General features: G+C 35.0%; 1 protein-coding gene and 1 long non-coding RNA gene across 2 annotated transcripts; one reads left to right on the forward strand and one right to left on the reverse strand.

Moving 5' to 3' along the window:
* Positions 1-303: 303 nt before the first annotated feature.
* LOC127977754 (nucleobindin-2) lies at positions 304-7,193 on the reverse strand. The gene is made up of 13 exons (XM_052582868.1): positions 7,026-7,193; positions 5,487-5,612; positions 5,071-5,178; positions 4,841-4,973; positions 4,482-4,585; positions 4,167-4,352; positions 3,934-4,024; positions 3,797-3,855; positions 3,605-3,697; positions 3,418-3,507; positions 2,333-2,503; positions 1,551-1,611; positions 304-1,398 (listed from the first exon to the last, which is right to left on the reverse strand). Exons 2-13 carry the CDS (start codon positions 5,610-5,612, stop codon positions 1,310-1,312), a joined length of 1,311 nt encoding a protein of 436 aa, XP_052438828.1. The 5' UTR covers positions 7,026-7,193; the 3' UTR covers positions 304-1,309.
* Positions 7,194-7,346: 153 nt separating this feature from the next.
* On the forward strand, positions 7,347-8,495 carry LOC127977804 (uncharacterized). The gene is made up of 2 exons (XR_008158361.1): positions 7,347-7,533; positions 8,160-8,495. It is a non-coding gene; the product is annotated as an uncharacterized LOC127977804 (long non-coding RNA).
* Positions 8,496-12,344: the final 3,849 nt, after the last annotated feature.

The raw sequence follows: 12,344 nt of genomic DNA on the forward strand, positions 1-12,344 counted from the left end.
TTGAGTGTCCTTAGTTCGTCACCCACAGCTTTTCCATATTGGCTTTATTTTTGCTAAATAAATAATGATACCCCCCCCCCCCCAACTGTATATGCACATGATGATGGCTCGCTCATTTAATTATTTTCTATGGTGACAGGTGATGCACCATGCAGGTGACTCCAGCGGACCTCAGTCTTTGTACAACCTAATGATCAGGCTATTATTTCATGCTGTAAACATCCTCCTCTTAAGTCAGGTGATTGCCTACGATCAATGTTCAAAGATTCTTGCATGTTTAAAAAACAATCATCAGAGCACATAATTGGTAAAGCTGACATAATTTATTACATTGTAGCAAAACGTAAAGCACATTCATTTACTCCTGAAATAAAAAGGATACTCAAACAAGCCATTAAAAACAAAATAATATTACCAACCAAACAATTCATATCTATTTTATGCTTAACTTTAGTTCTATATATTTTATAAATTTATACATACTTTACAGTAGAACACTGGTTGAAAACCATGAAACCATAATGAATTAAAATTAAACAGCTTGAAATAATGCACTGGTGTTGCAGTAGTTAATTCTTTACAATTTTCAGAATCATTTGAATCAATATAGGGTAATATAGCTATAAATATAGGCCAGATTAGCATTGTGAAATGACAAAAATTAGATAAAACAATATTTACTTATTACAGTAATGGTGTCATTATTGTTATCCTGTGTATTTTTTTTTAATCTCCACACCTTTATTTTACACATTCATTCTTTAAGATGGAACTGCCATAAAATAAGAATGCTGAATTATATTTTCATGTTATCTTCCATGTGTTTTCTATAAAAATATGTAATAAAAAAATGGCTAAATGTGAATTTGGGCATGTAACATGACATGAACTATTTGTTGCCGAGGTATAATATCAAATGGCTAAATGTGAATACACATCTATACTATGAAGTTTGGCCATGTTTGTGCAAATCAGACATGAAAGAACAAAAAGACACAAGAACAATAAGCGTACAGTTAATTTCTCTAAACACAAGTTTCAAGTACAGTCCCTTTCCTCAGTATCTGCACTTTTGGTAAGAGAAGTGTGATTGTCCATAGATAATTCTGTTAACTAATTACATACTACAGCAGCCTGTTTCAGGATATCATAACTCAATATTGTTTTGTGTTGATAATACCACCACAGTGATTTGTCAAGGTCTTTGCTTAAAGACAGTAGATGGTCCTTTTGTATGTGAGGATGGAAATATTCGAACACGACAGACAACAGACAAATGCATTAGAGACACTGAGAAGAGCTTGAGCTGCTAAGAATGTGTGGGGAGGTCTTGCTGGTGACCTGGTGCCATAGGCTGATTGTCCCCAGGTAATTTTTCCAAATCAGAAGGCACTGCATCTGTAAAGAAGAAAGAAAAAAAAAATAATAATAATTATTATTATAATAATATTATATATATATATATTTATTTTGATAGAAAATCTATATTTTATTCCTTATGATATGGCAAAATGGCATTGACCAGAAAAATGTAAAACAATTACACTGACCTTTGGCCTGCACTGGAGGCTCTGTTTTCTGTGTTTTTGACCGCTCCATGTGCTCTACTGCCTAAAAGAGAAGAACAGTAAGTTAAAAAGTGTTGAGGTGAGAGAAAACTAGCTTCAGACATTTCCATTGCCTTAAAAATTGAATATTTTAGTGACAACAAAACCAGCATAAGAAAAAAGCAGTGGACCAAAACTCAATCATATACAGCAGACTCGTTTAAATGTGTGGGGTTGGTAATATTACATTTACATTTAGTCATTTAGCAGACGCTTTTATCCAAAGTGACTTACGAATGAGAATAACAGAAGCCAATAAAAGAGCAATGATATGCAAGTGCTATTACAAGTATCAGTTTTTATATATATTTATAAATTTATTTCTGTGATGCAATGCTGAATTTCCATCAGCTATTACTCCAGTATAAAGTGTCACATGATCCATAAGAAACCATTCTAATATGCTGGTTTATTATTACAATTATCAAAAGTTGCTGCCAAATACTTTTTTCAGGATTTGTTAAAGAATAAAAAGAACAGTATTTATTCAAAATATAAATATTTACTAACGTTATAAATATTTGCTATCACTTCAATTAATTTAAATCAATTTAACACATCTTTGCTGAGTAAAAAAGTATTGCAGTTTCCCAAAAAATATTTGTAAATATTTAAAAGTAAATGATCTTCTTTTTTAAAAAGACTATAAATCAGCATATTTGAGTGATTTCTGAAGGGTCATGTCACACTGAAGACTGGAGTAATGAAGACTCTCACTCTCCTACCTGCTGTAGCTCTATTTTCTGGGCATTCAGTTGTTCCTGTTGTCTCTCCAGCTCCTCCTTCTGTTTCATCAGCTCATTCTTCTTCAGGTTCAGGTCTTGCTCCTCTCGAGCCAGATGCTCCTCAAACTCTCTCAACTCTTCTTCAGTGTAGATTGGATTCTGTTCCAGAGTCTCGGGAGGAAACAGACAAAGGACATTTTTACATAAGGAAAACTATTTTATGAAATGTACACCACTCTTTAGAAGTCTGGGGTCTGTACGTATTTTTCAGTGTTTCTGAAAGAAGTCTCTAATGCTTACCATTTCTGTATGTATTTGATCAAAACTATAGTTATAACAGTAATATTGTGAAATATTATAACAATAATATAATGTAATTTATTCCTGTGATGGTAAAGCTGAATTTTCAGCAGCCATCACTTCAGTCTTGAGTGTCACATGATATTTCAGTTGTGCTGCTTGATAATTTTGTAAAAAAACACAATTAATTTTTTTATGATTCTTTGATAAACAGATAAGCATTTATTTGAAATGGAAATATTCTTCAACATTTTAAATGACTTTACAATCTCTCAATGAATTTAAGGTGTTCTTGCTAAATAAAATACCGTATTTTCCGGACTGTAAGTCACACTTTTTTCATAGTTTGGCTGGTCCTAATTTATCAAAATTAATTTGACATGAACCTAGAGACATTAACCAAGAGAAAACATTAGCGTCTCCAGCCGCGAGAGCGCGCTCTATGCTTATCATTGCTCCTGTAGTCTACACTGAAAACATAGAGCGCCTTCTCGTGGCCGTAGACGATAATGTTTTCTCTTCGTTCTAAATAAATGTGACTTATAGTCCAGTGCGACTATAGAATATAGTTTTTTTTCCTCATCATGATGTATTTTTGGACTGATGCGACTTATACTCAGGTGCGATTTATAGACCGAAAAATCCGGTAATTTCTTTCAAAGGAAAGAAAAAAATGGATTGTTCCCAAACTTTTGAACAGCGGTGAACCATTTTTCTTAATGAAAAGCAGATGACAGATAAGGAAGGCTTTGTTTCACGTTGACCCCAAAAGTACAAAACATTACCTCCCATCCATCTGGCTCCAGAAATTCTTTTCTATTTGTGGCTGTGATAAACTCATCTAGTGAAACGAGCCTGTCTTTGTCAGTGTCGACCTATGGACAAAACAAAAAAATGATTACTAGTGGACCATCTTTGAAATAATATCATAAGCACAAAGAAGAATTCGGTCCCCTGCTGTGATGCGCCCACCTCATTCATCACATGTTCTCTCATGCGAAGTCTCTCCTCCTCCATTTCCATCATGTCATCCTCTTCACGCGTGGGATCGTAGACTTTCTCTAGCTGAACATGGTGGACACAAGCAGCAGATTTAGCACCCCATCAAAATCCTCTAAGTACTCTATTATGATAGCTCTGAATGGGAAGGTTTTTAAGGGGAACCTCTTTAGTAAACAGTGCCTCGAGCTCTTGCTCATCAAAGTAGCCATCTCCATTCGTGTCTGTAAAAGCAAACAGATGTCACAGTTGTGCAGTGATACAATCCAAGTGTTCAGTACAGAGCGGCTCAATGATCTCACCATGTAGGTTGAAGAATGTCTTTGGGTCGAAATCGTTGGGATCCAAACCGTCAGCTTCCTCCCAGACCTCTTTCAATTGATCTTGACTGCCCTATTTACAACACATACAGACCAAATCTATGCATTGCTGGTTGACTGGATGGAGACCGAGCTGAATGTGAGCTTGGGCGGCATTTACACGGACGAAATGATTGGAGAAGTTTTGGATTTTTAGTTCAAGGAATGTATCTTACAGGGTGATTGATTTTGGCATGTTCTGCATGTTTATTCTTCATCTCTTCAAAGTGTTCCTCCTCTTTTTTGCGTGCGTCCTCATCCAGTGTTTTAAGATGTTCCCTCCGATCGTGTTCCTTCGCCATCTCGTACTTCTTGAAGTCTTCATGTCTTTCCTTGTCGAAGTTATCCAGGTCATCAGTGGCCTCAATTTGACAAAATACGGAAACACAAAGAGATGAAAATGTAAATGTGTGGAGACCAATAGATCATTGCATACTGTAGATCTGAGAGTGTGGAATGAAACCAACAGGAAGTCATGACATGGAGCCTACCGATTTAATGAGGCGATCCAAATCTTCCACTTCGAATGTGTGTGGATTCATGTGATTCAGATGTTCAAACTGTTTCAGAAGCGCCTGGTGGTCCACTGTCAAACCTTTGGGGAAATGAAGAGCATGTCATTTTTCATATACAAGTTTCTTGTCTTTGCAGCAGGCCGGAGTTACAGGTTTATAAAGTAAACTGTGATAAATGGCTCTTTCAGATAAAACATTCTGTATCCTCACAAATCTGTGCTCTGTGAGCCTGGCGACCATAAATGAAACAAAGATGGTTGAGGACATTTTACAAATGCTCTAGTGCAAATGCGAGCCACAAAACAATAACAAAAAAAAAGTGCTGCCTGTGATACCTTTTTCTCCATTCAGGTCTTGTTTGACTTTGATTAGGGTGCGCAGTCGGTTTACTTCTTGCCTCTTCAGCTCATCAAGTTTAGTTCGCACATGATGGCTGACAAAGTCCAACTCTTTAGCAAGTTTCCCTTGCTGTTTTCACCACACAGAGAACGAATCAGTGGGGTGTTTAGATAATTCGATTAAGCCAGTCTGCAAAGTAGAATTGGGAAATAAAGTGGGGCAATACCTTGATCTCTTCCATGTCTGTGTTATGAAGCTTCTCTCTGAAATGTGGGTCCTTTTCCAGGAAATCAATAACCTCTCTGAGATATCGATCATAGTGCAATCCAGTGTCCTAAATGAATTGAAATTAGATGTATGTACAGAGTGGAGTAAGGGAAAACATTTGTGAACATTTGCAAAATGACTGAGCAATCAGAGTTAGTCTATGTAAGCTGAACACTCCTTTCTTCTTTTATGGCACAGCTTATTATAAGCATCACATATTTAATGCCTGCTTACCAAACCTGTTTGAAATGTTCACACTGCATATAAGAAAGAAGCTTCACACCCATTTTAACACTATTTATATAAAGACATGTTTTTAAAAATAGTTATATTTTTCCAAAAGAGAGAGAAAAAACATTAAATCATATTACTTACGGCACTTTTAGGTGGCTCCAGTTCCTCTACTGGAGGGCTCACTTTGGTTTTATCCACAGCAACTGGCAGTGCATCCAAACAAGCCCAGAGACACAGTATCAGGAAGAAGTGTGATGCTCCCCACATCTGTGAGAGGACAAGAACATCACCGTTGTCATTTCTTATATAGCATGTTTGAGAAATCTACGAAGTAATATGATTAATTAATTATATATTATTTTATAGAATAATTGTATCTTAATTTTTTATGTTACTATATAGTCATCTCTTTAATAAATATGTAATTTATTATATATTTCTAATAATAATACTAAACATTTTATATGAATATTATATAATTATATATTCATCATTATTCTTATTCTTGCAATAATAGTAATACTTATATATTAGAATAAAAATATAACAAATGAAATATAAACACGCACATACACAGACACACACACGCGCGTCTATAGACTTCTATTATTTTTATACTGACAAAACAATATTTTTATCTCCTAACCCTAAACCTACCTCCTACAGAAAACCTCTATGCATTTTTACACTTTAAGATAAACATAATTTATTATTTTCATTTTTTTTTTCCTCGTGGGGACCAATGTCAGCAATTTCAGGTTTTACTTTTATTGTGCATGTAGCATAATCAAGTAAACACACACACACACGTTTGTTTTTGTGAAAAGTTGAGACATAATGGTTTTTATACTGTACATTTAAACTGTATATTCTATGGCCCTACACCAACCCTACACCTAACCGGAAACTTTGTGCATTTTTACTTTCTCAAAAAAAAAAAAAAAAAAAAAAAAATACTAATTCTGTATGGTTTATTAGCCATGGGTTATGTCCTCATATGCCACCCTCTCCTTGTAATACCTGTGTCATACCCATGCCATTTTACAAAGTTGTGTCCTGATATGTTTTTTTTATATATATATATATATATATATATATATATATATATAGATATATATATATATATATATATATATATATATATATATATATATATATATATATATATATATATAGATATATATATAAATTAGACCTCTCTCTGTGTGTGTGGTTTATATATATATATATATATATATATATATATATATATATATATATATATATATATATATATATTCACACACATACTAAAGCAAGATAAGTATATAGTTATAGATAACATTTAATAAAAACTAAAATAAAAGGACAAATTACGGGTATTTGTTTTTAAAGGGAACTTCTTACAGCCAAAGTGTGACGTCACTAAGCATGTGCAAGATAAACCTGGTCAATTCCCGTCAGTCTGTCACAAGGAAGACATCATTTTCAATAATTACGAGTAAATAAATCCAACGTATGTGTTCAGACTTAAATCATATCGACAATTAAAAACACATTAGGGACTATATGACTTCATTTTCTTAAATTCTTTCTATGAACACAAAACTATATTACTCCACCATTCATGTCTTTACATCATCATCAGTAGTAAAACAGCACGGCAGCTGACATTATATGAAGCAACAAGTGAACACCTACCCTAAAGGATCCCCTGAGAGTTGTATTAATAAACTTGATGTTGCTGTTTTCGCTTCGATCAAGCGTCACAGATATGATTGCTCTGAGAGTTAATTTGCCAACTTGTTTTACCCGATGTGTGCTAAACACGGTTCCTTAACGTAAACCCCGCCTGCTGTGACGTAGAGCCACGCCCCTCTCTCTGCTGATTGGAGAAACCATCGCGCTTCCGCTTTAGATTTTTTTTCGCGTTGCTCTATCATTGAACATGCAATCTGTCTGTCAAAGGTTCCCATGGTGACTTGGCAAGTCCGCTTGTCAGAAGAGGTACGTGGCGTTCGCGAGTCCACCGTTTACACGAGTGTCACGAGCGCTTCTTCATTGCTCCACAGAAAGCCAACGACACAACTGTCACAACAGCTTTCATCACTTAGTCTCGTCTGTGTTGTTAATAAAGTGGGCCATGATGCTACATTCCAGAATGATGAAATTGGAACAAACAGATATTTGGTTTAGAAAAAGAAAAAAGGTAGGAAGTTGGAACCACAGAGAGAGAGAGCGAGCGCGCGAGAGAGATTATTATTGTTATTATTGCCTATTATTGTTATTATTGTTTTTCTTTCTGTATAAGTATTTATTCTAAGCTTTGGCGATGTTGTATCATTTACATTCATGTCAATAATCCAATATTGAATTGAATTGAATTGAGAGAGAGAGAGGCTAAATAAGCTTATAGATCAGTGGTAAGAACCGAATATGTTCTCCCATATTTTCCAGTTTGTAAGTTTTTGTATGAAGTAAACGGTGAGTTAGTGCAGTTTTAGTCCGTTTTAAATATTTTCCTCGTATATTTTGATTATTCACTCACTACCTCTCCTCCCAGTATATTAAATGACTATATTAAATTTAATACAATTTTATACAGCGCTTTTTACGATACAAATCGTTGCAAAACAACTTTACAGAAAAGTATGTTTCTACAATATTTAGCAGTAGTTTATAAGTGATGACTGTCAGTTAATGCACATATGGCAGAAATGTACGGAAAAATAAACTAAGATGTAATCAAACAGATGATGAACACTATTAACAGCAATTATTATATGATGCAATCAAAATTAAAGAATCATTTTGTTGTTCTGATTGTTGCTTCAGGGTTGGCATCATCTAGGGTCATCTGAGGGGTGGGCATCATCTCTTCTCAGGTGTTCTGGATCCAGAGCTTGTGTAAATCCTGGTTACCACGGGATGTCAATCCCATTGTACAAGTAATTAGCAAAGCTGCTGTTCCAACCAAGTAAAATTAATTACTTTAACCCAAGCTAAAGAATAATAATTCACATTTGATCAGATATAACTGCAGTCCAAGATGATGAGATGCATTATTTGAATGCTTCGAATGCTTAGGATTAAAAGAGCATAATGCACCTGTTAAATGTCTTGAAATGTAGACATCTGAAGTAGACTAAGGAATTAAATCCATGAAGGTTTTGTTTCGTTGTGTATTTGTGTGTGACATACAGCTAGATTAGACATCTATATAGATTGGTTTTAAAAAACTTAAACACAGCTCAATATTACACTCAGTTCTAGACCAAATCAACATAGCCTAAGTTAAATATGGCTTTTATGGTGATTGCATTGTAGTCTGTTGCTGTATCCTTAGATAATGGGAGGGTTCGTTATAAATTATTTCCGTATCATTTGCAATGTATACATCTAGCCATTAGATGGCACTTTAAGTCTACCAATGAAATACCGCAGTCTAAACATGAGTAGATACAGTATCAAGCGCTTGTCAATGTTTATGTAACTGAAAGTAAAGGCACATTGAAGTTTAAGTTTTTCTTTTCAAAAGGTTGAAGGTTTCGATGAAGCGTCCGTGTGTCTATTATTAATGAGACTGAGTTTTCTTATCTTCTATCAGAAGACATCAGTCTCTTAATTATTCAACTATTCTTTCAAATGACAGACATGTAAAACTGTTAGATTGTGCAGTAGAATAATGGCTTGAATCACCATGAAATATATAATGATTTAAATGGCATACTTAAAAAAAGTAGATCTGTTTAACAGGATTTAGAAGGTTTATTTTTATTTATTCATTGATTGATTGATTTAGTTCTTCCCATTCCATCAATGGTCCACACTCCAGTCCGTAGATGGCAGGAATGCAACTGTCGTTTGTTTGCCAACCGCCATAAAACTCCAAAAGAAGAAGAAGAAGAAACAGCTTGCGCAGTAGATGAGAGAGGCGGTCATGGGGCGCAAGTGTTTGTTTTCGTGGTGTAAAAGTTCGGGTGTGTTGCATGGCTTTCCCCACGATGCTGCTAGGGCTAGACTGGCTGCGGGAGGTTGTTTGGCCATCAGCTACCGACACATCGAAATAGGTTGTCTGTAACAAGCATGTCTCTCGATAGAGCTGCGAGAACATCAGAAAGGTGGACTTTGGCCTTATTTATTTGAGCAGTTTGCGTCTTATGTGATGCTGTACCAAGTCCCGAGGACTTTTCTATCCTTTCAAATGAGGTCTGTCTAAAATTCAAATAAGCACTCGTTATACAAATCTTTATATTTTGATAATACCTGATTGTATGGATCAATCAAACTTTTAATACAGACTCAAGGTACCAAAAAAAAAAAAAAAAAAAATCCACTATGGGAGAACATACAACCCATAGCAAATAGCACACACAATAAAGAGTTCCACAATACAGCAGTACCAATGTCTCCACAGCTGTGGCTGATACCATGTAGTACTAACTAAAAACTTTATAGAAGCATTAAGTCGGCAGATAAATCTATACATAAGATTTCATAACAGCATTTTAAGAGTGATTACTCTTGCACTCAGAAACATTTCACCTGCGCTATGCCAGGGTCAAGTTCGGTTTTAGAGACGCAGATCTCAGCTTCAACCCTAATCAAACACAACTGAACAAGCCCATCAATAATGTCTTCAGGATTACTAAGTTTTTTTTTTTTTTAAGGGTTGGAGCTGAACTCTGCAGAACTACGTCTCTCCAGGACCTAACTTGCCTACCCCTGCGTTATACCATCTAGGTATCGTTAGTAAAATTCTCATTGCGTCATTTTAAGCTACTTGCAGCTTTGGTAAACTGGATGTTCTATAGTTGAGCCACAAATGAGCCGTATAAATTGTACGGTATGCTTTAAAAAGTGACACCTACACCTCATCTGAACAGAAACTAAACTTACCTAAAAGTATATTCGCCTGCATATGCATCATCTGGCATTGCCTTTCAATATCATAACCTGTCATGAGTTCAGTGATAAAATGTCCAAGGTATTTTACTTTCGCACACACAGTGAGACTCTTATTAGGCAAATTGAAAACCGGAAAATTTTTAGTTTAATTTTGGGGACACTATTACAAACCCCAAAAGAGCCATCATATTGGGGGCATACCAATAAACCAGGATTCTCACAATGTATTCTGGCACCCCTCTTTGTCTCATGTAAAGAAAATCATTGGAGCGTTTGCTAATTAGTGTAATTACTCGTATAGTCCTATATATATTTAATATATTTTACATTTGTTTGGGAAATATGTCTTTGGAAAATAATATAACTGTACTGTCAGCCTAAAGTGTGTTTGATATGTATTGTCAGTCTGAGATGTGTTGTGAGATGGCATGTCAGACCGAGGAGCCCGCCAAAAAAAGATTCTGCATGTCAAACCCATGCAGACATAAAGCACATGTCAACGCAACACCACTGGAAACCTGATCGAAGGAGCAAGAGTTTATTGTACACTTTACAGTATTTAACAACAAAAATCTTAACCAGTTACATATTATTTAAGATTAAAATATATTGGGCACTAATGTATTTATTTTATTATGAAATATCTAATATCATAGGCACTCAGCTGAAGAGAAAAGGCATGTCGGTTGCAACACTTACACATCATTCATAGCACTAGAGAAAGGCCCTCTTGCTAACCCTACCCCTTCGAAAAGGCCCAGAAGAGAGGTGTATGATTCTGATCCAAGTTTTCAACCAGGAGTGACTGACAGCTAGGGATGGGGAGTTGACTCCAAATGAGTCGATTCCTCAACTCTGAATAGCAGTGGGATCGATTCTTGTTGTCGACTCCGAAATCGCGGATGTCTTCACTAATTCTCAAATCTCTATATAGTGTCTGACAATTAAGTGCAGTATATCAGCAAAGAGTGAACAACATTTAAGTGAAGATCCGTTTGCAGTGTAGTCAGTGGAGCAGAATCAGCAGTGTGGGTTCATTGTGCTTTCACATAAGACACGTAATTTTAGTGCGCTATGATTTGTGGCTGCTTGAAATGGACCATGCACGTGTTTTTCGGATAACTGGCAAAAAAAAAAAAAAAAATTTTCCCCATTCTTTTATCTTTCGGAAGGTTACTTTTGAAATAAATAACAGTCATAGTAAATTTAGTTTGTAATTATACATGCTTCTGTGATAGCTTTGTACTGTAGTTTAATTGAATCTTTGTTATGCAATGTTATGTTTAATGAAATGCAATTTGGTTTTCTATGGTTAACTTAGGCTATTTGTGTTCATTCATTAACCTTAAATCTCTAAATTTACATTCTTAGACATTTACTAATTTACTAACTAGGCTACTTGTTTTCTTATCTTTTTGTATTCTACTTGTTTTCTTTTTATTTATTGTACAATTAACAAAAGCAACAAAGCCCTCTAACACCAGCTTGCTCTTTTCTTTTTCTATTCTATATATTTTCTTTCTATTGTGTAATAAAAAAATTCTACGTGTACTGCATCAAGCTAACTGAGACTTGTAATAGCACTTGCATATCATTGCTGTTTTATTGTTTTTAATTGCTTCCATTGTTCCAATTTGTAAGTGCTAAATGACTAAACTTAAGTGCATTTTATTTATTTTTTTTAATAACAATGCTGTTTAAGACAATAGCGCCATCACCTGACTGTTATAATGTGACAGATTCATAGCTCATTTAAAGGTAATGTCACTGTTAAATTTGTGTCATTTGGACAGTGACGCTAAGTGGAATGGAGGAGTCAATTCCATCGACTCCTATGTTGCGTGTCAGAGTCGACTTAGAAAAACCTGGTACTCATAGAAAATTCATGCTTTTTAAAATAAATTTATTTTAAAACAATTATTAATAAATATTTATTCTTAATAGCATTTATTTAAATCTCTACTGGTGTACCACTTTAATTACAACACCACCCCAAAACATGAAGAAATTAATTGTTTATGAGGAGAACTTCATGGAAGTGTTCCAAAATTGCCCCGTGCAATTCAGAGTAGAACAGTGGGAACAGTGTAGATGTGGACCAGATGTGTGCTC

This window comes from Carassius gibelio, chromosome B18, assembly GCF_023724105.1.
Source record: "Carassius gibelio isolate Cgi1373 ecotype wild population from Czech Republic chromosome B18, carGib1.2-hapl.c, whole genome shotgun sequence".
Taxonomy (NCBI): Eukaryota; Metazoa; Chordata; class Actinopteri; order Cypriniformes; family Cyprinidae; genus Carassius; species Carassius gibelio.